Source organism: Dendrobates tinctorius, unplaced genomic scaffold (assembly GCF_039654945.1).
Source record: "Dendrobates tinctorius isolate UK_male_01 unplaced genomic scaffold, ASM3965494v1 ptg000019l, whole genome shotgun sequence".
Taxonomy (NCBI): Eukaryota; Metazoa; Chordata; class Amphibia; order Anura; family Dendrobatidae; genus Dendrobates; species Dendrobates tinctorius.
In genome coordinates this window covers 47,976,641-48,003,228 of record NW_027361687.1, presented here as the reverse complement: position 1 = coordinate 48,003,228, position 26,588 = coordinate 47,976,641, and the positions used below count along the sequence as shown (strand labels likewise).

The window sequence follows — 26,588 nt, the reverse complement described above, 5'->3', positions numbered from 1 at the left end:
CGGTGGAGTAGTTGGCTGTAAATGCACTACTCCCATCTAAGACCTGGGACACAACAGCAACACGGATAGAGAGCCGGGATCTAGGAGGTCCCTGATCAGACTACAGCTGTCTGTCATACAAGTAGAGTTGTTAGGAACATCTGACAGGAGGAACTTCAGAGAACCACGGTACTGGAGCTCTTCACACTAAAAGGCGCAATAGAGGAGTCGTTCGGGAAAGGCACATGTTGGCAGAGTGTTGGAGAGGAGAATCCTGACTTGCCCGGGAGGTTGATTGAGTCTTTACCCCGGAGGACACAGCACGGAGGCAGGCACCAGTGTGTACCACGAACTGTGAGTAAAGCTTTGGAACTACAAGCCCTGGTGTCTTCCATTCAATTGTGCGTCAACACCGCCAGCACAGCTACATCTGGGTATCCACACTCCTCACACCGCCTGTGCCTATACACTGCCCTGGGGTTACAGCTTCACCTGTGGGGAGCTACACCATCTAAGCTGCAACACACCATCAGCCCCAGAGGATCTGCACGCAGCGTTGGCTAACACCTCACTTGCCAAACACCACAGGTGGCGTCACAAACTTTCCATATAAACTACATTACAAACATCATCCACCATTGACTTGGGCGCCCAGGGCCACAGACCGGGTCACCGCTGCTGTGACACATCATCCCCCTGACACCGGCCCAGTACCGAGTACCCCACAGCCCTGGGAGGGCGACCCAAATAAGGTTGACCAAACAAAGCAAGTCTTTACTGCCCATCCACCACAACCCTTATGTATAAAAGATCACTGCTCCTGCCCCATAACATTCCTCCCCACCATCACTGAAGGAGAGCTCGCTCATCTCCTCTTCAAATCGCACCTCTACACTTGTGCACTTGACCCCATCCCATCCCACCTCCTCCTCAGCCTCACCACCGGGCTTATCCCAGCCCTTATCCATTTTTTCAACCTATCGCTAACCTCTGGTACCTTCCCTTCTTCTTTCAAACATGCCATACTTATCCTAAAGAAGCCACACCTCGACCCGACCTCTATGTCCAGCTATTACCCCATATTGGTGCTCTTGTCCACCTCCAAACTCTTCGAACGGCATGCTGAACTTCCCCGCATCTCTCATATAACTCACTCTTTGACAACCTACAACCCAGCTTCTATTCCCATCATTACACCGAAACTGCCCTAACCAAAATTACTAACGACTTACTGCAGAAGCTAACAGACAATTCTCTATATTGATCCTTCTATACCTGTCTTCTGCCTTCAAAACAGTTGATCACTCCTGCCTACTACAAATCTTCTCTTCCCTTGGCATTGAAGACCTCATCCTCTCCTGAACCTCCTCATACCTTTCCAACAACACATTTAGAATCTCCCACACTATTTCATCCCACCCTCTCTCTGTTAGTGTCCCTCAAGGTTCTGTTTTGGACCCTTGCTATTCTTGATCTATACCTTTGGCCTGGGACAACTCATAAAGTCCCATGGTTTCCAGTACCATCTATAAGCTACTGATTAGATACTCAAATCTACCTCTCTGATCTAGAAGTCACCTCTTTACTGTCCAAAATCCCCGAGTGTCTTCTCAGCCATATTCTATTTCTTCTCATTACACTTCCTAAACCTAAGTGTAGACAAAACTGAACTCATCCATCTCATCTAACTTCCCTACATGATCTATCTGAATGAACGATATCACGCTTTCCCTGTAAAGCAAGTCTGCTACCTCAGAGTAACACTCAACTTTGCTCTGTCCTTAAAACCAAAGATCCAAGGTTTTTCCACCTCTTGCTGCCTTCAACTCAAAAATATTTCCAGATTCTGTCCTTTCTTCAATCCCGAATCTACTAAACTTTTAGTGCACACCCTTGTCATCTCCTGCCTCGATTACTGCATTATCCCTCTCAATGGTCTCCCTGCTAACACTCTCCTACCTCTCCAGTCCGTCCTTAACTCTGCTGCATGACTAATCCATTTCTTGCCTCGCTATTCCTCCTTTTCTACACTCTGAAAATCCTTTAATTGGCTTCCAATTCCCCAACTATCCAGCTGGAATTATTTACATTGACCTACAAAGCATCCATAATCTCCCATTACTTTCCAACATGCAATCTCTGGTCCTCTCAAGACCTTCTTCTCTCCTCCCCACTTAAATATTCCTCACCCAATCTCCTCCATGACTTCTCCTGAACATCCCCCATACTCTGGAGTTCTGTGGCGCAACACGGAATTTGAAAACAAATCTCTTCAAGCAAGCTTACACCCTGCACAGACCCTACTGTCACCTCACTAAAGTCTGCAATGACACTGATGCCACTTCACCACCACGTAAGCTGCTGCAAGCCCCCCAACCTACTGTATACTTCCCTTTTATCTGGTAGACTGTAAGGGACCTCTTCCCTCTGTATCAGTCTTTCATTGTTAGTTTGTTCACTGTAATTTATTTTTATTTTGTATGTAACCCTGTCTCATGAACAGCACAATGGGATCAATGGTGCTTTAAAACTAAATAATAATCTGTTGGGGGGTTCTCATAAAGTTTTGGGTCTATTTTATAGTTTGTGGCCTACCATGGTGGCAATTATACAGTGTGGGAACTAATGCGAACACCATTATACAGTGTCTGAGCTAATCCGGAGGCCATCATAAAGTGTGACGACTACTGTAGAGGCCATTATACAGTAAGAGGGCCATTATACAGTGTGAGTTCTACTGTGGGGGCCATCATTCTGTTTTAGGGCTTCTGAGGGGGTCATTATACTGTGTTTTGGCACAGCAGTGGGGACATCATACTATGTATGGGGAGGCTGTGTTGTGTATAGGGGAGTTGTGGGGGCATTGTACTGAGTATGGGGAGCTGTAGGCCCATCATACTGTGCATAGCAGAGCTGTGGGTAGCTGTGGGGCCACCATACTGTATAGAGAAACTGTACATGGGGGAACTCAAGGGACATTATTAATTGTTAAGTGGGCCATAAAGAAGCATTATTGTTATAGGGGCACTCAGAGTATTGTGACCATCAAAGGTGCACATTGGGAATTATTACTTTCAAGGGGCAAAATGTGGACACTGTTCATGTGGTGGTAATGTTGGTGTTAGCCTTTATGTAGAGATTTATTTTCAGTAACAGCCTGGTCATCTTCTGATGTTCCTCTATACCCACAATTGGGGTGGCCACCATATTTGTAATCGGTTACCTGGATGGGGGCCTATTCAGAGGTTTTTGTCCCCTGAGCTGAACTCCAAGCTACACCTTTGGTTTAGCAGAAAGAAAACTAAAAGCATTTTTACCTTTCATTAATGTGGTAAGTTGGTGCCCTTGTTTATCCAGTAGAATTTCCCCCAATAGAGCATCACCTAAAAAAAAATGACCGTTTTAAACAATTTGTAACACTGGATGTATAAACATAACATATATAAGATTATATGGGGACACAGACAAGGAAATGGTGTTAACAGCTAAGGCCTGTTTCACACTTCTGTTTTTGACCATCAGTCAAAATCCGCCATTTTTGCAAAAAAACGGATCCGCCATTTTTTTGGCGGATCCGTTTTTTTCCCCATTGACTTGCATTACCGGTGGATCTTGACGGATGGCCATCCGTTGGATCCGTTTTTTTGCGGATCCGTCAATGTTTTTGCGTCCGCTGAGATACCGGGACGGACCATGTAACGTTTTTTGTACTGCAGGATCCGCATTTTTATAGAGCGCATGCCCGGAGAAAATTTAACCCTGAAATCATTTCTGGCGGACAAACAAAAAATTCTCTCTCTCTCTCTCTCTCCCTCCCTCCCTCCCGGGCAGCGGTTCCTTTAAAATTCTTCATTCCATTTTGGCGGATTTTAACTGACACACAAAAACTGATGTGTGAAACAGGCCTAACACTTAGGTAACTGGACAGGAAATACATTTCTTATTGGTAACTATTGTATGCTTAAACTTAAAGGGAACCTGTCACTCGATGAATCAGCGCTTGTCTGCACAGATTTAAAAGTTGGCCGGGGACTAGTCTAGCAATGCCTACAGCCGGCTTCTCCTTGACTGACTCCGGTTGATTGACAGGTCCCTCCTTATGTACAGACATGGGAGAGCTCTGTAAAACAACAAAAGCAATACTGGGAGAACATCTTCGAGCTACACTTTCTATGTTTCTCTGAAATGCTGCAGCCGTTATTGATTTTACGCTGTCCTATGACTCAGTATTCTACATTTTCATTGATGAAGCTGAGTGAGGACTTGTTCTATTGCATGCCAAGCTGTTGTTTTTCTGGTACCATTTTTGGATACATCAAATGTTTTGATTGCTTTGTATTGCATTTTTTAGTGGCGGAGAAGTGGATGTCTTTTGATAAATATATAGCACTAGCTGAAGAGCCCGGCGCTGCCCGGGCATAGTAACTAACTGTGGTTAGTTATAACAAATTATAATTATCCTCCATCCCATAGTCCCATGTCCATATACCCATCATACATATCCACCATCCCATAGGCCCGCGCCCATATACCCATCATACATATCCTCCATCCCATAGTCGAGTGCCCATATACCCATCACACATCTTCCATCCCATAGTCCCATGCCCATATACCCATCATACATATCCACCATCCCATAGGCCCGTGCCCATATACCCATCATACATATCCTCCATCCCATAGTCGAGTGCCCATACACCCATCACACATCCTCCATCCCATAGTCCCATGCCCATATACCCATCATACATATTCTCCATCCCATAGTTCCATGCCCATATACCCATCATACATATTCGCCATCCCATAGTCGAGTGCCAATATACCCATCCCACATCCTTCATCTCATAGTCCCATGCCCATATACCCATCATTCATATCCTCCATCCCATAGTCCCGTGCCCATATACCCATCATACATATCCGCCATCCCATAGTCCCGTGCCCATATACCCATCATAGATATCCTCCATCCCATAGTCCCGTGCCCACATACCCATTATGACATCATCATCACCATGGCAACCGTTATGACATAACCGTCACCATTGCAACCTATTAAGACATCATCGTCACCATGGCATCCATTGTGACAGCATCTTCGCCATTGCAACCTATTATGACATTAGCGTCGCCATGGCAAGCATTATGACATCATAATGAGGGGCGGGGCTTGATACACACACACTTTTTCCCCATTATGTAGATAGGGGCAAAATTGTTTGGTGAATTGGAACGCGCGGGGTTAAAATTTCACCTCACAACTTAGCTTAGGAAACTCTCGTGGTCCAGACGTGTGACTGTGCCAAATTTTGTGGCTGTAGCTGCCAATCCCGGACATACACACACACACATACATACACACATACACACACTTAAGTTTTATATATTAGATTTTTGGCTATTACTATTTTGCTTTTTTAGAATGTAACCCCTTCCAGCTCTGACCAATTTTCTTTTTTTCTTTTTTCATAATTTTATTTTTCCATCCACATAGCTGTACAAGGGCTTGTTTTTTTCCAGGATACAATGTAGTTTTGAATGACACCTTTCATGTAATGTACTGGAAAATAGGAAAAAAAATGCAATTGAGATTAAATTGAAAAAATGCAATTCCGACAGTGTTTTGTTTTTCCAGCATTTATTGTAAAATGACCTGACATTATTTTTCTCCTTATCAGTACAATTACGGTGATACCGAACTTGCCCAGCTTTTTAATTCCAGTGGTGGTGAAAAGAATTTTACATTTGTAAGAAAAATGTTTTTGATTGTGGCCATTTACTGAGATTTTTAACGTTGTCATTTTTTGGTTGGTGGTGCAGTACAAGTGAGAGCTTATTGTTTGTGGGTTGAAATAAAGTTTTTATTTATACTATTTTGGGATAGCTATAAAATTTCAATTTCTTCTTACAACCTTTTTTAATAACATTGCGGTGACTTAAAAAAACCCTCAATTTTGGAGGTTTTAATTTGTTTTCTGTTTACAGTGTTTATGTTTATCGATCAGATTAATTAATTCTCGATTTTGAGAGATTGGCTTTTACGGATGTAGTGATACCAAATATGTGTATTTATTTAATACTTTATTTTCAATGGGGGGAAATGGGTTGATTCAAATTTGTGTTTTTTATATTTTTTAAAACATTGTTTCTAGGTTTCACTGTATTTATCATAGAATCATAGCATGTTAGAGTTGGAAGGGACCTCAAGGGTCATTGTGTCCAACCCCATGCTCTATGTAAGATTCACTAAACCATCTCAGACAGATGTCTGTCCAACCTCTGAAGACTTCCATTGAAGGAAAACTCACCACTTCTCTTGGCGGCCTGTTCCACTCATTGATCACCCTCACTGTCAAAAAGTTTTTTGTAATATCTAATTTGTCTCTTCTCCTTTCCAGTTTCATTCCATTGCTTCTCGTGTTTCCATGTGCAAATGATAATAATGATGATTCTCTACACTGTGACATCCCTGTCTTACACCACAAGCCCATATGCTAGGAGGCGCCTGTCTGTATCCTGTTCATTTAGACACTGTTCACATGTTCAGGTTTTAAATACATTAGATAGGGACTGCTTCGTGAAGGGTTACCGTGACGTGGTGAAGCGGCTTGGTAAACATTTTTTGCAAAAAACGTATTGACTAAATACCCTGTATTCGTTATACAGCACTTGCTGATTACTGTCATGTTTTTTACTGCAGAGTATTTTTTGCAAATTTGTCATTTTGTATTTTCTTGTGTTCCTTCAGATATTCGTAGGCAGCTATTAAGTCTCTCCTTAGCCTTCTTTTTTGCAAGCTAAACATTCTCAGATCCTTTAACCGTTCCTTGTAGGACATACTTTATTGTCCACTCTCCATCCTGGTATCTTTTCTCTGAACTTGCTCCAGTTTTTCAATATATTTTTTAAAATGTGGTGCCCAGAACTGGACACAGTATTCCAGATGAGGTATGACAAAGGAGAAGTAGAGGAGAATAATTAGGTCACGGGATCTCTACTTTATACTCCTCTTAATACATCCTAGAACTGTGTTTGCCTTTTTTGCTACTGCATCACACTGTTGACTCATGTGCAGTCTGTTTTCTATTAATATACCCAAGTCTTTTTCACACGTGCTGTTGCTTAGTTCTATTCCTCCCATTCTGTAGATGGAATTTTCATTTTTCTTGCCCAGATGTAGAATCTCGCTATAATTGCAGATAGAAAACACTAGAGTTTATTTTGTGTACAATATAATTTTACCACAGGAAAATTATCGAGGTAGCGAGGGAAATGAGGTAACGTTTCGACCCAGTTCTAGGTCTTTATCAAACCTCACTGTAAAAAAAAAACATACATAAATTACCATTTATAGAGATGCTTGGGAGATTAGGATCTATACATCTTTTAACACATTAGATGCTGGTAGGTGAGGTGAAGACAAGCTGGAAGGAGGAAATACTGACTTTAAGAAGTAGAGAAAGTCACCAATACGTTGTACTAAACAAATAGAAAACAGAAGTACCAGCTGGGGCTGTGCAAACAGAGTATGGTATATCAACTGGTGAAAGTACTTTATTAAAACATGTATAGATCCTAATCTCCCAAGCATCTCTTTTGTAATTATGATTTATGCTGTGTTGCTCTGGTATTATGTGCTCCATTAGTTACTACCTTAGGGACTATGTATTGAAAAAAAATTTCAGACCATATGATTGGTCTGTGCTATACCCTCATGTATATTTGTACAACACATTTATTATTGCATACTTTTTTGTATGTTTATTTTTTGTATGTTTGGTTTAACAGTGAGGTTTAATAAAGACCCGGAACTGGGTCGAAATGTTACCTCGTTTCCCTAGCTACCTCGATAATTTTCCTGTGGTGAAATTATATTGTACACAAAATAAACTTTAGTGTTTTCTAGCTGCAATTATAGCAAAAAATTATTTGAGTGCGGCTGTTTTATCTTGGTGATGATTTCTGGACTTGGTCCAAGTTCAGCCTGCACCTAACTATATCAACAGAGTGCGTGTCATTTACCTCTTTAGTTCAGATGTAGAATCTTACATTTTTCCCTGTTAAATACCATTCTATTAGCCACTGCCCGTTGTTCAAGCTTATCTAAATTCTTCTGAATCCTTTCTCTGTCTTCTCAGTTGTTAGCTATCCCTCCTAGCTTTGCATTGTCTGCAAAGTTGATTAGTTTACCATCAGTTCTTTTATTTAGATCATTTATAAAAATGTTGAACAACAATGGGGCCAGGACAGAGCCTTGTGGTACCCCAATTTAAACACTTTTACTATTGAATGTGCAACCATTAGTGATGAGCGAACGTGCTCGCCATTACTCGTTACTCGCCGGAGTAGCATGGTACTCGGTGTACTCGGCGAGCACGGAGCATTTACGGGATTACTCGGCGGGAACTCGGGTCTCCACCCAGCTTTTTTGGTGGACTTTACAGACCCAGTCATGATGTAGGGATTGTCTGCCAGGCAATGAAACGCCACAGTCATCTTTGTTGTGGTCATGCAGTGATTGGCTGGCCGCACAGCATCATCAGGGGTATAAGAGACCGGACGCCGCCCTGCTCGGCGCATTCAGCTCCGGATTGAGCTAGTGTAGGGAGAGCTGCTACCGAGATAGGGTCAGATTTTGTGAATTCCCTTGCTCGAAGTTCTGAGCCGAAGCTCCCTCTGGTGGTTATTGAGAGTAGTGGAGCTGGCCAGGTGGATGGAAGTTCCTCACCTGACGACAATAATTGGGAACCTGGGATTACTAGCTGGGAGCATATAATTGAGCTGGCTGCTCTTGGAGGTTGCTGGTGATTTCCTCCGTGTGCATTTGGAGCTCTTTTGTCCCCTGCTTGATCTGCATGGTTCAGCTAAGTGATTCTTTTGCTAATCCTTTGCATCTAATCTGGTTGTTTTTTTTGCTTTTTGTTTTGCTGCTAGGGTTCAGCATGCTCCCTGCTGCAACTTCATATGTTGCAGTTTGTTCAGTCCCCTGTTATGTTAGTATCTTTTTGCTTTGCTGCCAGTTTATACCAGAGTGCTGATCTAGCAGGGGTGAGGTCGTGTGACCTCAGGTCTTTTGTATATCAGAAGTAACATAGTAACATAGTTATTAAGGTTGAAGGAAGACTTTAAGTCCATCTAGTTCAACCCATATCCTATCCTAACTTGCCCTAACATGTTGATCCAGAGGAAGGCAAAAAAAACCCATGTGGCAAACAGTAAGCTTCACATTGGGGAAAAAAATTCCTTCCCGACTCCACATACGGCAATCAGACTAGCTCCCTGGATCAACGCAATATTAAGGAAACTAATATATATACCCTGTAATATTATACTTTTCAAGAAAGGCATCCAGTCCCTTCTTAAATTTTATTAGGGAATCACTCATTACAACATCATATGGCAGAGAGTTCCATAGTCTCACTGCTCTTACAGTAAAGAATCCGCGTCTGTGAGTATGCTAAAACCTTCTTTCCTCCAGACGTAGCGGATGCCCCCTTGTCCCCGTCACAGGTCTAAGAGTAAAAAGATCATTAGAAAGGTCTTTGTATTGTCCCCGCATATATTTATACATTGTAATAAGATCACCCCTAAGCCTTCGATTTTCCAAACTAAATAACCCCAAGTGTAATAACCTGTCTTGGTATTGCAGACCCCCTAGTTTCCTAATAACCTTGGTCGCTCTTCTCTGCACCCGCTCCAGTTCAGCTATGTCTTTCTTATACACCGGAGACCAGAACTGTACACAGTATTCTAAGTGTGGTCGCACTAGTGACTTATATAGAGGTACAATTATGTTCTCCTCATGATCATCTATGCCTCTTTTAATGCATCCCATTATTTTATTTGCCTTTGCAGCAGCTGCCTGACACTGGCCACTAAATGTGTGTTTGTCGTCCACCCATACACCCAGGTCTTTTTCAGTGACAGTTTTGCCCAGTGTTTTACAATTAAGCACATAATTATACATCTTATTCGTTCTACCAAAGTGCATGACCTTACATTTATCCCCATTAAAGCTCATTTGCCATTTATCAGCCCAAGCTTCTAGTTTACATAAATCCTCCTGTAATATAAAATTGTCCTCCTCTGTATTGATTACCCTGCAGAGTTTAGTGTCATCTGCAAATATTGAAATTCTACTCTCTATGCCCCCTACAAGGTCATTAATAAATGTTAAAAAGAAGTGGGCCCAAAACTGACCCCTGTGGTACCCCACTGCTAACCGTGACCCAGTCCGAGTGTGCTCCATTAGTTCGACTTTTTCAGGGTTTTGTGCGTGATTGCAGATAGTATCTTTTCTGTCCTGTCCTGTCTAGACAGCTTGGGCCCCACCTTTGCTCAGTCTGTTCTCTGCCTGTGTTTGTGTTTCATCTTGCCTCACCGACAATATATGTTTGGGGACTGTTTATTTCTTTGGGGATCTGCTCCGGGCAGTTTAGATTTCATCTTTCTGTCTTTAGGCTTAGTTAGTCCTCCGGCTGTGACGAGGCATCTAGCTCCATGGCTACTGCTAGTTGTGTGGATAGGATCAGGGGTCTGCAATCCGCTTAGATACCAACCTCTCTGGTCTTCTGGTGGCTTAGCTTGTTACTGCCATCCTCCTCGGTGACCCATTTATAACAGAATCAAAAGAATCACTTAGCTGAACCATGCAGATCAGGCAGGGGACAAAAGAGCTCCAAATGCACACGGAGGAAATCACCAGCAACCTCCAAGAGCAGCCAGCTCAATTATATGCTCCCAGGCAGTAATCCAAGGTTCCCAATTATTGTCGTCAGGTGGGGAACTTCCATCCACCTGGCCAGCTCCACTATTCTCAGTAACCACCAGAGGGAGCAGAGGGAGCTTCGAGCAAGGCAATTCACAACAGTCAGAATTGGGGATTTATTAGTTAGTGTGGGGTCTACCATCCTAAACTACTGAAATCTAGCTAAACCAACAGTCCTTCTAAGGACAATTTCTGGATTCTATAGGTTCCAATGATAGGTAGGCAGGGTAGTGTACGTCGCTCTATACACATCAGTGCAAGGCCTGCATTCACTGTATGTGTGTGTATAGATCATTGCATACATCAAAAGGGTCCATTTCTTTCCTGTGTTCTGTTGCTGCTGCTGCTACCTGTAGGATATACTGGCCGTATATAGCTAGCCCCAGGTGTAATTGTAATACAGGCCACACATTTTTTGGTGTTGTATCTCCGTGCCAGCTCATATCTGTGTGTGCTCAAAGTTTGGCCAGTTTACAGCAGTTTTCTTTTTTTGTCCTGGGTATCACTGTTCTTATATACAGCAGTATTTCGCAAAAAAAATTTAAAAAATACAGGCCACACATTTTTCGTAGTGGTATCTCCGTTCCAGCTTATATCTGTGCGTGCTCAAAGTTTGGCCAGTTTACGGCAGTTTACTTTTTTTGTCCTGGATGTCACAGTACTTATATATAGCACTATGTTGCATTACTTTAAAAAACAGGCCAGATTTTACAGTGGGGGCTATCTGTGACACGCCTCATACATCAGTGTGCCAAAAATTGAGGCATTTTAGTCCTAAATTCCCTTTTTTGGACAGTCTTTCACTCTAATTATATCCAGCACTCTTTTGCATCCACCAAAAAAAACCCAAAAACATATTTTACAGTGTGGTATATCTGTGACACCCCTCATACATCCGTGTGATAAAAATTTGTGGATTTTAGGCCAGTACTCCAGTGTTTTCCTGTCTGGTACTCAAGATATATACTTTATAGCACTATGCTACATTATTATAAAAAACAGACCACATTTTACAGTGGGGTCTATCTCTGACACGCCTCATACATCCGTGTGCCAAAAATTGAGGAATTTTAGGCCTAAATTCCATTTTTTGGGCAGTCTGTCACTCACGTTATATCCAGCACTCTTTTTTTATCTGTGCTCAAAGTTTGGCCAGTTTAGGCCGGTTTTCCTTTTTTGTCCTGGGTGTCACTGAACTTATATACAGCACTATGCTGCATTATTTTAAAAAACAGGCCACATTTTACAGTGGGGTCTATCTCTGACACGCCTCATACATCCGTGTGCCAAAAATTGAGGCATTTTAGGCCTAAATTCCCTTTTTTGGGCAGTCTGTCACTCTCGTTATATCCAGCACACTTTTTTATCCAAAAAAAAAATAAAATTTTTTTTACAGTGGGGTATGTTGGTAAAAAGATTTGTTTCAAGTTGTTATGACAGCTTCATGACTGTGTTAAATGCTCCAACTACTACCACCATCATCATCTTCAGCCTAGAGGCAGTCACTGCGCAGATAGAAAGTCTGAGTAGCAGAGGGTGAACACTTAGGTGGTGTTGTACTCTGTATTGTACTCTGTCTCTGTATTACGAAGGCTAAATCTTCTTGATGAAATCATGCCTGGAAGAGCCATAGCAAGATAATGTTGAAGATCACAGGGACAGGACTTGCAACTACTGAAGCCAGGTGTTCCTGGGCAGGATTCTGACAAGCCCTCACCTACTAATACTGAACTAGTTGGACGATGACGTTTAAAAGGAGAAAGGAGCCCATGCATTTTCTATAACTGAAGCTAGAGATTTTGACATTTTGGATGCATTTCCAGAGATGTCAATTGGAGAGCATGGTGGTCGTAAATGTGACTTCTACACCACCACACGCGCTACCTTCTCTCCACCACCCGAGGACAAGGTGCCCCACCCACCACCTTCTGTCACTTTCCCATTCGCCAGCAGAATGAAAGTCAGCAAGGACAAGGTCCTCTCCCTTGTGTAACAGTCTGTCATTGTAATTTTTATTTGGGTAAACGATATCTATTACTATGTATGTAACCCCTTGTCATGTACAGCACCATGGAATTAATGGCGCTATATAAATAACTAAGTAATAATAATAATACTATATGGATGTTTCCACGAGTCAATCCATCAAACATGTTACTGAAGGATTTTTTTTTCTGACAACTCTGTTCAGCTGTGCACAAACTATGTCAACTTGGTAGCTATACCCCAGTGGGTGTTGGTGTGGGGAGGAGGACCCCCGTAGAGTGTCCGGGCTGGAACCAAGGGGATCGCAATCTGGGTTCCTAAAGAAACGATACCCGGGGGGCAAAGGAGGAGAGTGGACTGCTGAGAGTGACAGGACAGCAAGGGGTGGAGCGAGTATAAAAGGGGCAGGGAGCGCGCTAGGGAGTCAGTTGGTAGTACGCCCAACATGGAGCAAGAGACTGTGGGAGTGTGAGAGAGCCAGAGCGACTGATAGAGACCAGAGGGAAGATCTGCAGCAGACAGGAGATCTACGGTGGCCTTCAGAAAGGAGGTACCAAGCTTACCGACAAGAGACTGTCGCCCCTCTCTAAGTCAGAGCCGCGACCTGCCGACGGTCGTCCTCGGCCGCTGTCGCTGTGCTCCAGTCCGTTGCGGCCTGCCCGTTGTCTCCCGCAACAGCTGTCACTTCGCTCCAGCCTGCGGTTGTGGCCTGCCCGCTGTGGTCCGCGGTTGCGGCCTGTTCATCACCGCCCACAGTTGCCAATTTCCCGCTGCAGTCGGCAGTTGGGGCCTGCTCCTCGCCTATGGAGAGATTCTCTGCACAGGCCCAGGCTGTGCGCGTGGCCTACCAACCGCCACTTCCCAAGACTACGTCACTACCCTGCTTGGGGTGGCTGGAACCCCCGTGGACTCGCTAACGAACGGGACCCCGCTGTTGCTACAGGGGGTTACCTCATCGAAAAGACTTCCTTAGGTCCTGTTGTGCCCCAACTCCTGCTGGGAGCCAAGACGCCCGAAGACCAGGACAGATCCTCAGCAGCTGGGCCCAGCGGCTGTGACACCAAAGCAGCCACATCAACGACGCCGAGGGACGTCAGGACGGATAAGTGGATATAAGAAATAAGGACCCGTAGTCGGCCATATCGCGGCCCTATAGTAACCGGCTCTCGCCGGGTTAGTCGTGTTCTCTTTAGAAAAGGTGTTTTATTGTTGCTGAGTCCCTGTGAGGACAATTGATGTTACCCCTTTTTGGTTGCTTAGTATAGCCCTAGCGACTGCAGTTTATAAACGATACTTTCCAAAACCCAACTCAGTCTCACGTCTCGTCACTGCATCCTGTGAACCTGCTGTTTCCTACATTTGGCGTAGTCAGCAGGTTACAGTCTCCAAGCACAGACAACGGTGCCCCAAACCAGGGCAGGACCGTGAACTCAACAGATAATGAGGGCCCCGTTCCAGCATTTCGTTGGGGGCTATGCTGAGCAACCTGCCTAGGTTTTCCGGCTCCAATACTATGCTATGTGTTATGATCCAGGTTGGATCTGACAGATTAAATGTTCAAGTAACCTTTTTTTTTTCTTTAGCTGTGCTAAAGGTAGTTTTGCCCCTGGTGGCCATTAGGATTATTGCACTGTGGTGTGGTTTGTTCTAAGTTTTCCCCCCGGTGGTGGTGAGCGTCATTGCACTCTGTTTCTTTAGTTTAGTGCACATGATTAGAATACAGGTGTGATTGCTGGCTCTGCTCTAAAAGAGTCTCAGGTGTTATGAATGAGTCACCGTAGGAGGCAGACACAAAAATAGAAGCTACGTCGAGAAAACCAGAGAAGTTGGCAACTATCAGATTGCAGACCCCTGAACCTATCGACACAACTAGCAGTAGCCGTGGGGGGTTCCTACGGTGCCCTAGACCCCTCGATCACAGCCGGAGAGCTAAATAGCCTAAAGACAGAAAAGGAAATCTAAACTGCCCCAGAGCAGACCACAAAGTAAAAGGCAGCCCCCAACATATAATGACGGTGAAGCAAGATGAAAAAACACTCACACAGATAGAAAGATAGGCTGAGCAAACGATGGGGCCCAAGCTAAACTAAACAGGACAGGAAAGGAAGGTTGCTGTCTGCAATCTGCCAAAACCCTATCAAAGACAAAAGCCAACAAGCTGATATGGAAAAAGACCCTGAAGCAGCTAGGCTTCAAAAACTATATCAGCACTCAGGTATTTTCAGAAGACAGAGCTGAAGGAATTCAGCTCACCCCAGCAGGGAATGGCAGAAATCCAGAAAAACAAGGCAAAACAAGGTCAAAGCACAAATGCAAAAAGCTGAGCAGAAAACTTAGCTTTAGAAGAGCAGGAATTCAGACTGGTCTCCAAGGATCCCACAGAGAAATCACCCGCAGGGCAGAAGGGCGTTGGCAGCCTTATATCCAGTCAGTAACTCCACTCAGCCAGTCATCATCATTAGGCTCAGGTGTTTGATAATCAGGCTCACTACCTTTCTTTACCAGAAGAGGGAGTTCATCGGGCCTCAGTAGTGAAGGGGAAAATGAACTCACAACACTCAGGTGTTGCAATCAGGGTGGGTATTATTGTTAGTCTTTTCCAACCATTCTGGGTGATGGAAGGAGCTGAGGAGAGTCCTGGAGTGGCAGCTATGGTGTCAGTAAGGAGTGACTGCATAGCTTGGTGGAGTGGCAGCTATGGTGTCAGCGAGGAGTTCGTGCAAAGCTTGGTGGAGTGGCAGCTATGGTGTAGAGCTGCACTCAGTTGCTGGACTCTTTTGCTGAAAGCTGCACTCAGGTGCTGGACTCCGTTGATGGACAGCTGCACTCAGTTGCTGGACAGCTGCACTCAGTTGCTGGACTCCGTTGCGGGACAGCTGCACCCAGGTGTTGGACACGGTGGAGGAAGATGCACTCAGGTGTTGGACTCTGTTGCCTGGAGCAAGTGGATCAGAGCAAAGCTAAGTGTTTCCCTGTTTGTCACTTTTCCTCATGTTGGTGTTAGTACAGCGGTGGGGCCAGTGCCTGCACCACCCAGCTCCCTAGCAAGGGATAGGTGTAGGATGTGCTAGGGCGACAGGTATCCTGAGCGCCGCCCGCTGCGGAACCGGCATAGGGAACGTTAGGAGCGTTAGGGACACTGACTCAGGGGAGTGCAGGAGGTCTCCACGTCCCTCGTTCTCTACTGCAGGGCCCACCATTGTAAATGTTTCCCTATCCCCTATGTCTTGTTGTATTAGTTACCGGCCTGCGGGCCGCGTCACACTGGACAATTACACGTGCCGTGTCCTGTTGTATTAGTTACCGGCCTGCTGGCCGTGTCACACAGGACGGGGCACGTGACACTATGGAGCTGGACAGAGCGGATGCGGGGGCTCTTTCGGATGCACCCAATGACTCCTGACCTGGAAGCCGAAGTAGCTCTCATGGTATTAGACGGGGAGGCTTGCAATTCAGTTATGTTGAGGCCCCCGGGACACCGCAACACCTTTGATAAAGTTTTGCAGATTGTAGAACAGACACATGGGGATCCAACTAATGTGGGAGAGTTAAGGACCCGGTTGTTCAGTCGGATGCAGGAAGAGGGGGAGACTATCACCCAATATATGAATGTCCTCCAAGAATTGCATATGGCTATCGAAAGAAAGGACGGTGTAAGGGTAGGACCTATTGACGTTATCCTACGCGACCTATTGGTGACTGGACTGCAAGACCCGTTAATAAAACAGGCATTACGGGAGCAGGTCAGAATGAATCCCCGTATAGACTTTTCAGAGGTGGGAAGTCAAGCACGGGCTCGAGAGCAAGAGCAGGGGATGGCGGTCCCCGTGGGGAAAGTCCGGAGTGTGGAGGCTTCTGTGAACGCAGTCGAGGAGCCTCAATGGGTGGAGGAGATGAAACAAGAGTTGAAGAACATCAAGGGCGAGTTGGCCGAAGTGAAGAGAAGGACCGAGTCCGGGACTGGATGGCCCAGTTTTAATCCCGGCACCTTGGAGCCCAGCTCCCCGCAGGGCGGTCGGTCTGTGCAGGCCCGGTGTTATGAGTGTGGGGAGCCGGGCCACTTCGCTCGAGAGTGTCCGCGGTGTGGGAAATAACCACCTCAGCGGCCATTAAACTAAAGTGCTCCGGGCTGAGGGGACACCGCTCGGAGCCAGAAACCACAACTAGGGGTGGTGGAAGTCCTGAAGATTTGGTCGCAAAATGTCTGGTGTTATGGGCAGAAGTAGAGGGCAGGGCCGTCCAGTGCCTGGTGGATATGGAGTCACAAGTGACAACTATACCCGCAACTTATTTCCGGCAAAATTTCCCCGAGTAAGCGAGACCCCAGAGGGGGCCCATGATCAGACTAGTAGCCGCCAATCAACTACCGGTTCCTGTTTCCGGGGTGGTGTGGGTGCGGGTGACGTTGTGCAGTAAATCCCTCGGTCGCAGAGGAGTGGTACTGACTCAAGGAGAAACCGATAAGCAGCATCCAGTCATTCTGGGCATGAACATACTACGGGAGTTCGGCAACCTGCTCCTCAATAACCCCACGCATAAGATCCTGAAGCAGTGGGGTTCTCGCACGGCCCAGGGACAGGTATTCCAGCAGATGGTGCGGGAAGCGCGAGTACATCAGGACTGCAGGGAAGGCGAGGCTCTGGGCAAACTCATCACACCAGCGGCTCCCCTGCTTGTACTGCCTCCTGGGCAGACTGTGGTGGCCCTGCCAATTCGAGCCTCGATACCCTTGGAGGGCGTAGAGATGCAGGTGGAGCCATGCTACTCAGAGCGCTTACCTCCTGGCATACTGGTGGCCTGTTCCCTGACTACAGTGCAAAAAGGGACCTTCCTGGTGCGCTGCATCAACCTCGAAGACCAAGACATCGTCCTGAAAGCTCGGACCGAACTGGCCAAGCTACTAAGGCCTTTGGAAGAAGTGCTGCCGGCTCCTGCGGTTCAATTGAGAGTGCAATCCGAGGACCCTTGGGAAGTAACGATCCGGACTCTACAGGCCACCGAAATCTCGGCTCAGGAGAAGGGTCGAAACATCCTGGAACAGATGCGGGCCGAGCTCTCCGGACTAACTCCAGCCCAGCTCTCCCAGATAAAAACATTGCTCGGACAGTACCATGAGGTGTTTGCTAGTCATGAGGAAGATTTTGGATGTACCACCGCCATCACCCATGGAATTCCCACGGCGGGGGCGGCCCCCATCCGAGAACGATACCGACAGATTCCTCCACAACTCTACCAAGAGGTGAAAACTTTGTTGGCCCAAATGCTACGAAAAGGGGTTATACGAGAAAGCCAAAGCCCCTGAGCGTCCCCCATTGTGTTGGTCCGCAAAAAGGATGGCACCTTACGATTCTGCGTGGACTATCGAAAGCTACATGCTTGCACTATTAAAGACCCATACCCACTGCCCCGCATAGAAGAATCCTTGTCCGCCTTGGGGAAGGCGACGTATTTTTCGACTTTAGACCTGGCCAGTGGGTACTGGCAGGTGCCCATGTCAGAAGAAGATAGGCAATATGAACGCAGTCTTAGCCCTATGGGACTATTTGAGTTCAATTGAATGCCATTCGGACTGGCCAATGCCCCGGGGACCTTTGCGTTTGATGGAGCCGTGTCTGGGAGATCTCAGTTTTGAGGCCACGTTGATATACCTGGATGATATCATCGTCTATGCTGCCACATTCGAGGACTACCTAAAGCGGTTGGGGCAGGTGCTCGGCCGGCTGCAAAGGTACGGGTTGAAGGTTAAACCCCAGAAATGCCACCTATTTCGCTCCCAGATCGAATATCTGGGCCATGTTGTCTCGGCAGAGGGCGTGAGTCTGTCCCTGGAAAAGGTTGCTGTTGTTCAGGGATGGCCTACCCCTGAGACAATAAAAGATGTGCTGGCCTTCCTTGGGTTGGCCGGATACTACCGTCATTTCGTAAAGAATTTTGCATGTCGTGCTCGAGCCCTGCATGACCTGCTGAAGGGGGCTCCTGCTGGGGCAAATGGACGAAAAATCCAGTGGCAACAACCTCAAGAAGAGGCCTTTCAAGACCTTAAGGCTACACTCTCGGATGCTCCGGTGTTAGCTTATGCAGATTTCTCGCAACCGTTCATCCTACACACGGACGGGAGTCTTCACCCGCTGGGGGCTGTGTTGTCACAAGTCAAGATGGCCGGGAGAGAGTGATCGCGTATGGAAGCCTCTCACTCCATGATTCCGAGCGTAACCCTGACAATTACAGCTCCTTTAAGCTCGAGCTCCTCACAGTGGTGTGAGCCATGACGGAGCGGTTCGCCGAGTAGCTAGCGGGCACCGAGGTAGTGATGCGGACTGACAACAACCCGCTGGCTCATTTGTAAAACGCCAAATTGGGGGCTCTGGAACAACGATAGGTGGTCCGGATGGCGAAATTCAACTATAAGATCATCTACAAAAGAGGGGCCGAGAATGTACATGCTGACGCCCTGTTCAGGATTCGACAAACAACCCCAGGGAAGAGTCGAGATGACGAACTAGAAGGGGAAGAGATACCGTTCGCCCTCACCGCTGCCGTGCTCACAGCTGCCACCCAGAAAGTATCTCCCTCAGAGACCCTAACGGGCATGATGGAACAATCCAGGGATAAGTGGATCCAACAGCAGCAAGAAGACGAAAAAGTTGGACTTCTCCGGACGTGGGTCGCCGCTGGCCAACTGCCCACTGACCCCCAAAGACAAACTTTGACTCAAGACATGTCGCTGATGTTGCGACAATGGGAGAGGCTGGTTATCCGAAAGGGACTATTGTATCGTAAAATAACATCACGAGCAACCTCTATGACGATTTGGCAGGTAGTTATGCCCGGACCCCAATTCCATGAACTGGCTTGAGAGGCCCACGAAAAAGGGGCTCATTTCGGGGCTAAAAAGACCTTGCAATTGTTACAACAAAGAATTTACCATCCATGCTTGCAGGCTGTTGTGGACAAAACTTGCCGGACCTATGTAAATTAGCCAAACCGCCCGCACAGCGAGCCTCAGTACAGACAATCGTGACCTCAGCACCCCTCGAGCTCCTGATGGTACATTACCTGACCATTGGTCCCGCATTCCAGGGGTACGAACACTGCCTCATCATGGTGGACCATTTCACTAAGATCGCTGTGGTCACCCCCACTCGAGACCAGACAGGGAGTCGGCCGCCTCCGTAATTTGCAGGAACTTCATACAAGTCTACGGCTGTCCCCAACAAATACATTCCGATCAGGGAGCATGTTTTTTGGGAAAAGTTATGGAGGAACTACACCGTCTCTATGGTATTGACAAATCCCGGACCACGCTATACCACCCGCAGGGAAACGGGGCCTGCAAACGATTTAATCGGACATTAATCCAAATGTTGCATACTCTGGAGAGTGATAAGAAGGCCCGTTGGCCCGAATATGTTCCTGAATTAGTATGGGTCTAACAACCGAGTACATCGAGTTACAGGCTATACCCCCTACTCTCTGTTGTTTGGACGAGAGGGTAAAGGGATCACGGAGGTGGAGTTGGACCCCGAGGAGCCCCAGCCCTGGACCGGAGTATCATCATGGGTCCGAAATCATCGGCACCGGCTGCAAACTCTTCATCGAATCGTACATACCAAACTCCAAGACTTAGAACACCCAAGAAAGAATGCAACTCCACCTCCCAACCTCCAAAGCGGAGACCGTGTACTTGTACTAGATCAACGCCCCCAGAGCAAACTGGAGCCACGCTGGGAAGAGTCCCTATCGGGTCCTACGCCGTATCAATCCTGAAGGACCTGTGTACGAAATACGACCCGAGAAAGATGAAACGCTATCTAACCACATTGTGCATCGTAATATGTTATGCCCATGTATTTCCACCGATCCGAAGCAACCTGAACCTGCCCCTCCGGCCTCTGAACCGTTGCCCATGTTCTGGGACCCGGACGACGAAGAAGACTTTCCCCCAACAACCAGAGGCTCTCCACTCAATGATGAACCAACTGACATAATTAGCCTGCCCGGACCAGTTAACCCACCACCGTCCACCACCCCAGAAGACTCCACCCCAGTCGAACTAAGACGCTCCGAGTGGTCAACAGCCGGCAAACCCCCTGAACGATACGAACAAGACCAGTTCATATGGCAACAAAAACTGATACCCCCGCAGACCAACCCAAGTATACTGAGGCCCTCGCTCGAGGACTGGCGAGCTTACAGGATGGAGGAGTGTGGGGAGGAGGACCCCTGCAGAGTGTCTGGGCCGGAACCAAGGGGACCGCTGTTGTGAGTTCATTTTCCCCTTCACCATTGAGGTCTGATGAACTCCCTCTTCTGGTGAAGGAAGGTAGTGAGGCTGATTACAAAGCACCTGAGCAGAATGATGATGACTGGGTGACTGGGATTGCTGACTGGATATAAGGCAGCCGACGCCCTTCTGCCTTGCGGGTGATTACTCTGAGGGATTCTTGGAGACCAGTCTGATTCCTGCTCCTCAAAAGCTAAGTTTTCTGCTTTACTTTTTGCATTTGTGTTTTGGTTTTGTTTTGCCTTGTTTTTCTGGATTTCTGCCTTTCCCTGCTGAGTGAGCTGATTTCCTTTTTGCTCTGTCTTCAGATAATACCTGAGTACTGATATAGTCTTTTTGAAGCCTAGCGTCTTCAGGGCTTTTTTCCCTATCAGTCTGTTGGCTCTTGTTTTTGAGAGGGTTTTGGCAGATTGCAGACAGCAGCTTTTCTATTCTGTCCTATTTAGTTAGCTTGGGCCCCATCATTTGCTCAGCCTATCTTTCTATCTGTGTGAGTGTTTTTTCTTCTTGCTTCACCGTCATTATATGTTGAGGGCTGCCTATTGCTTTGGGGTCTGCTCTGGGGCAGTTTAGATTTCCCTTTCTGTCTTTAGGCTATGTAGTTCTCCGGCTGTGATCGAGGGGTCTAGGGCACCGTAGGAACCCCCCACGGCTACTGCTAGTTGTTGTTGTTGTTAGGTTCAGGGGTCTGCAATCCGATAGCTGCCAACTTCTCTGGTTTTCTGGACTTAGCTAGTATTTCTGTTTTTGCCTCCTACGGTGACTCATTCATAACAGAATCACCCGCCATACCGCAGATCCTAGGATACTCAATAGCAGGAAAGAATTGTAAAAAAAAAAAAAAAAAAAGTGTGTATATTTTTTCCTCTATATCCCTGAGGCCGTAGGGGGATTTTTTTTATGCATGTAGTATATATGTAGTATGTATGTAGTATATATGTAGCATGTAGTATGTATGTAATGTATGTAGCATGTAGTATGTATGTAGCATGCATGTAGTATATATGTAGTATGTATGTAGCATGTAGTATGTATGTAGCATGCATGTAGTATATATGTAGTATGTATGTAGCATGTATGTAGCATGTAGTATGTATGTAGCATGCATGTAGTATATATGTAGTATGTATGTATTATGTATGTAGCATGTAGTATGTATGTAGCATGCATGTAGTATATATGTAGTATGTATGTAGTATGTATGTAGTATATATGTAGCATGTAGTATGTATGTAGCATGCATGTAGTATGTATGTAGTATGTATGTAGCATGTAGTATGTATGTAGCATGCATGTAGTATGTATGTAGCATGCATGTAGTATATATGTAGTATGTATGTAGCATGTAGTATGTATGTAACATGCATGTAGTATGTATGTAGCATGTAGTATGTATGTAGCATGCATGCAGTATGTATGTAGCATGCATGTAGTATGTATGTATTATGTATGTAGCATGTAGTATGTATGCAGCATGCATGTAGTATGTATGTAGTATGTATGTAGCATGTAGTATGTATGTAGCATGCATGTAGTATATATGTAATATGTATTTAGCATGTAGTATGTATGTAGCATGCATGTAGTATGTATGTAGTATGTATGTAGCATGTAGTATATATGTAGTATGTATTTAGCATGTAGTATGTATGTAGCATGTAGTATGTATGTAGTATGTATGTAGCATGCATGTAGTATGTATTTAGCATGTAGTATGTATGTAGTATGTATGTAGTATGTATGTAGCATGTAGTATGTATGTAGCATGTAGTATGTATGTAGTATGTAGCATGCATGCAGTATGTATGTAGTATGTATGTAGTATGTATGTAGCATGTAGTATGTATGTAGCATGCATGTAGTATATATGTAGTATGTATGTATTATGTATGTAGCATGTAGTATGTATGTAGCATGCATGTAGTATATATGTAGTATGTATGTAGTATGTATGTAGTATGTATGTAGCATGCATGTAGTATATATGTAGTATGTATGTAGCATGTAGTATGTATGTAGCATGCATGTAGTATGTATGTAGTATGTATGTAGCATGTAGTATGTATGTAGCATGCATGTAGTATATATGTAGTATGTATTTAGCATGTAGTATGTATGTAGCATGCATGTAGTATGTATGCAGTATGTATGTAGCATGTAGTATGTATGTAGCATGCATGTAGTATATATGTAGTATGTATTTAGCATGTAGTATGTATGTAGCATGCATGTAGTATGTATGTAGTATGTATGTAGCATGTAGTATGTATGTAGCATGCATGTAGTATATATGTAGTATGTATTTAGCATGTAGTATGTATGTAGCATGCATGTAGTATGTATGTAGTATGTATGTAGCAAGTAGTATGTATGTAGCATGTATGTAGCATGCATGTAGTATGTATGTAGCATGCATGCAGTATGTATGTAGCATGCATGTAGTATATATGTAGTATGTAGTATGTATGTAGCATGTAGTATGTATGTAGCATGCATGTAGTATATATGTAGTATGTATTTAGCATGTAGTATGTATGTAGCATGCATGTAGTATGTATGCAGTATGTATGTAGCATGTAGTATGTATGTAGCATGCATGTAGTATATATGTAGTATGTATTTAGCATGTAGTATGTATGTAGCATGCATGTAGTATGTATGTAGTATGTATGTAGCAAGTAGTATGTATGTAGCATGTATGTAGCATGCATGTAGTATGTATGTAGCATGCATGCAGTATGTATGTAGCATGCATGTAGTATATATGTAGTATGTAGTATGTATGTAGCATGTAGTATGTATGTAGCATGCATGTAGTATATATGTAGTATGTATTTAGCATGTAGTATGTATGTAGCATGCATGTAGTATGTAGCATGCATGTAGTATGTATGCAGTATGTATGTAGCATGTAGTATGTATGTAGCATGCATGTAGTATATATGTAGTATGTATTTAGCATGTAGTATGCATGTAGTATGTATGTAGTATGTATGTAGCATGTAGTATGTATGTAGCATGCATGTAGTATATATGTAGTATGTATTTAGCATGTAGTATGTATGTAGCATGCATGTAGTATGTATGTAGTATGTATGTAGCAAGTAGTATGTATGTAGCATGTATGTAGCATGCATGTAGTATGTATGTAGCATGCATGCAGTATGTATGTAGCATGCATGTAGTATATATGTAGTATGTAGTATGTATGTAGCATGTAGTATGTATGATGCATATATGTAGTATGTATGTAGTATGTATGTAGCATGTAGTATGTATGTAGCATGCATGTAGTATGTATGTATGTAGTATTTTTTTTTTTTTTTTTACATTTAACACATTAGCCGGATGATGGGACTACTATGTCCCATAGTATGGAACTAGTATGTATGTAGCATGTAGCATGTATGTAGCATGCATGTAGTATGTATGTAGCATGCATGTAGTATGTATGTAGCATGCATGTAGTATGCATGTAGCATGCATGTAGTATGTATGTAGTATGTATGTAGCATGTAGTATGTATGTAGCATGCATGTAGTATGTATGTAGTATGTATGTAGCATGTAGTATGTATGTAGCATGCATGTAGTATATATGTACTATGTATGTAGCATGTAGTATGTATGTAGCATGCATGTAGTATGTATGTATGTAGTATATTTTTTTTTTTTTTTTACATTTAACACATTAGCCGGATGATGGGACTACTACTGTCCCATCATTGGCTAATGTGTCAATCACTGTCATGGTAGCAGGCATCGCCCGATGGGACTTGTAGTCCCATCGGACGATGCCTGCACAGACCCCCGGACATCAGCACAGCCCCCCGGCAGGCCGGTACAGACCCCCACAGGGTGCACAGACCACCAGCAGGCCGGCACAGCCCCCCGGCAGGCCGGTACAGACCCCCACAGGGTGCACAGACCACCGGCAGGCCGGCACAGCCCCCCGGCAGGCCGGTACAGCCCACCGGCAGGCCGGCACAGACCCCCGGCAGGCCGGCAGAGACCCCCGGAAGGCCCGTACAGACCCCCGAGAGGCTGTACAAGGGCAGGAAAGGGTTTTTCCAATTCCGATACCGGAAGTCTCATAGACTTGAATGGGACTTCCGGTATCGGCATCGGCGATACCGATACTTTTTTTAAAGATCGGCCGATCCATTCCGATCCGATATTTTGAAGTATCGGACGGTATCGCTCAACTCTAGTAATGAACAGGCCCCATTACACCGAAAGAGGGGTCGTGTTTAGACAGGGAACCTGGCTGGAAGCTGAGGAAAAAAAAAAGCAAAGCAGGAGTGAGTCCTAAGCTGTGACCGTGTGAGCAGCAAGGGGGGCAGTGCACTATGCACCGACACTGCGGCAAAATGCAGCAGACAGACCCAGTGACCTAGAGGCATGTGGCCAGCTTAAGAGAAATCGGGCAAGACATCAACGATTTTTGGTGTGGAAAAGCAGCGCATAGGAGGCTGAGTAGCATGCTCCATCCTTAGAGCAGTGGCGCTGCAAAGGACAGTTCCCATTGTCTCCCGCCACTAAAAGCGGTACTGCCATTTACCAAGGCGCCGTTTGCCCATTAACCGCCAGAGAATGTGGCGCCGTGGGCTCCTTGACTGTGAGTACAGCGCATGTGCACAGTAGAGAGAGCCAGTCCATGCCACATGTTCAGCGTGGATAACCAATAATAGATGGCACAGAGGAATGACAGAGGACGTTGGTACGGTCAGCAAGGTACTCCCTCAGCATTTTCAAAAACTTGCACACCACGTGAGAGACCCCTGCGACTCAGGGACAGGGCGATGGGAGGGTCTGAGAAAACTCTCCCCAAACTTTGCCAATGTTCCACTGGCTTTGCTGGCTTAGAGTTGTGTCTCTCTCACCTGTACTCCTTGCTTGGCCAACAAACTTTGACCACTGCTGGCAACGTTTTCAGGTGTGAATTTTTTTAATAATTCCACAAGAAGGGCCCTCTGTTCCTTCAACATTTTATTACACCTGTCTGCCTCTGGAATAAGAGATGTAAAGTTCTCCTTGTAGCTTGGGTCTAGAAGTGTCACCATTCAGTATTGCCCATCACCCAAAATTTTGATAACACGAGGGTGATGGGAAAGGCAACGTAACATACTCAGCCATGCTTGCAAGACTGCTAACAGTCAATACTTCCGTGTCCTCACCAAGAGGATGACTGACCATGCTCTCCTCCTCCTCCTTGTCCTCAGGCCTCCAACACTTAGAACTAACCTCAGTAATATCATTATACAAACATCATTGTAAATACCTTCTTGTAAATACACCCCTGATTTTTTTTTTTATCTCCTCCACCTCATTTTAGATTGTAAGTTGTCTCCAGCAGGATTGTTTTGTCTTGGTTTTAATTATTGTTATCATTGTTACTTAGTGCAGATTGTAAGCTGTCACCAGCAGGATAGTTTTGTTTTGGTTTAACTATTGGATTATTGTTACCGTTGTTACTTCGGACTGTTGTGTTTGTTGCTCTTAAACTGTAAATATGTTTTTGCTCTATAATAACTCTCAATCTTCAAATTAGAACACAGATAAGCAG

The 26,588-nt window shown here is 45.1% G+C and overlaps 1 protein-coding gene across 1 annotated transcript in view; it reads right to left on the bottom strand.

Annotated features, from left to right (window-relative positions):
- Positions 1-26,588, bottom strand: part of LOC141082912 (uncharacterized) — a 784,035-nt gene that overhangs the window by 702,712 nt on the left and 54,735 nt on the right. The window contains exon 5 of the mRNA XM_073566962.1: positions 3,297-3,362. Coding sequence (XP_073423063.1) covers positions 3,297-3,362 — 66 coding nt within the window. The remainder of the gene's footprint in view (positions 1-3,296; positions 3,363-26,588) is intronic.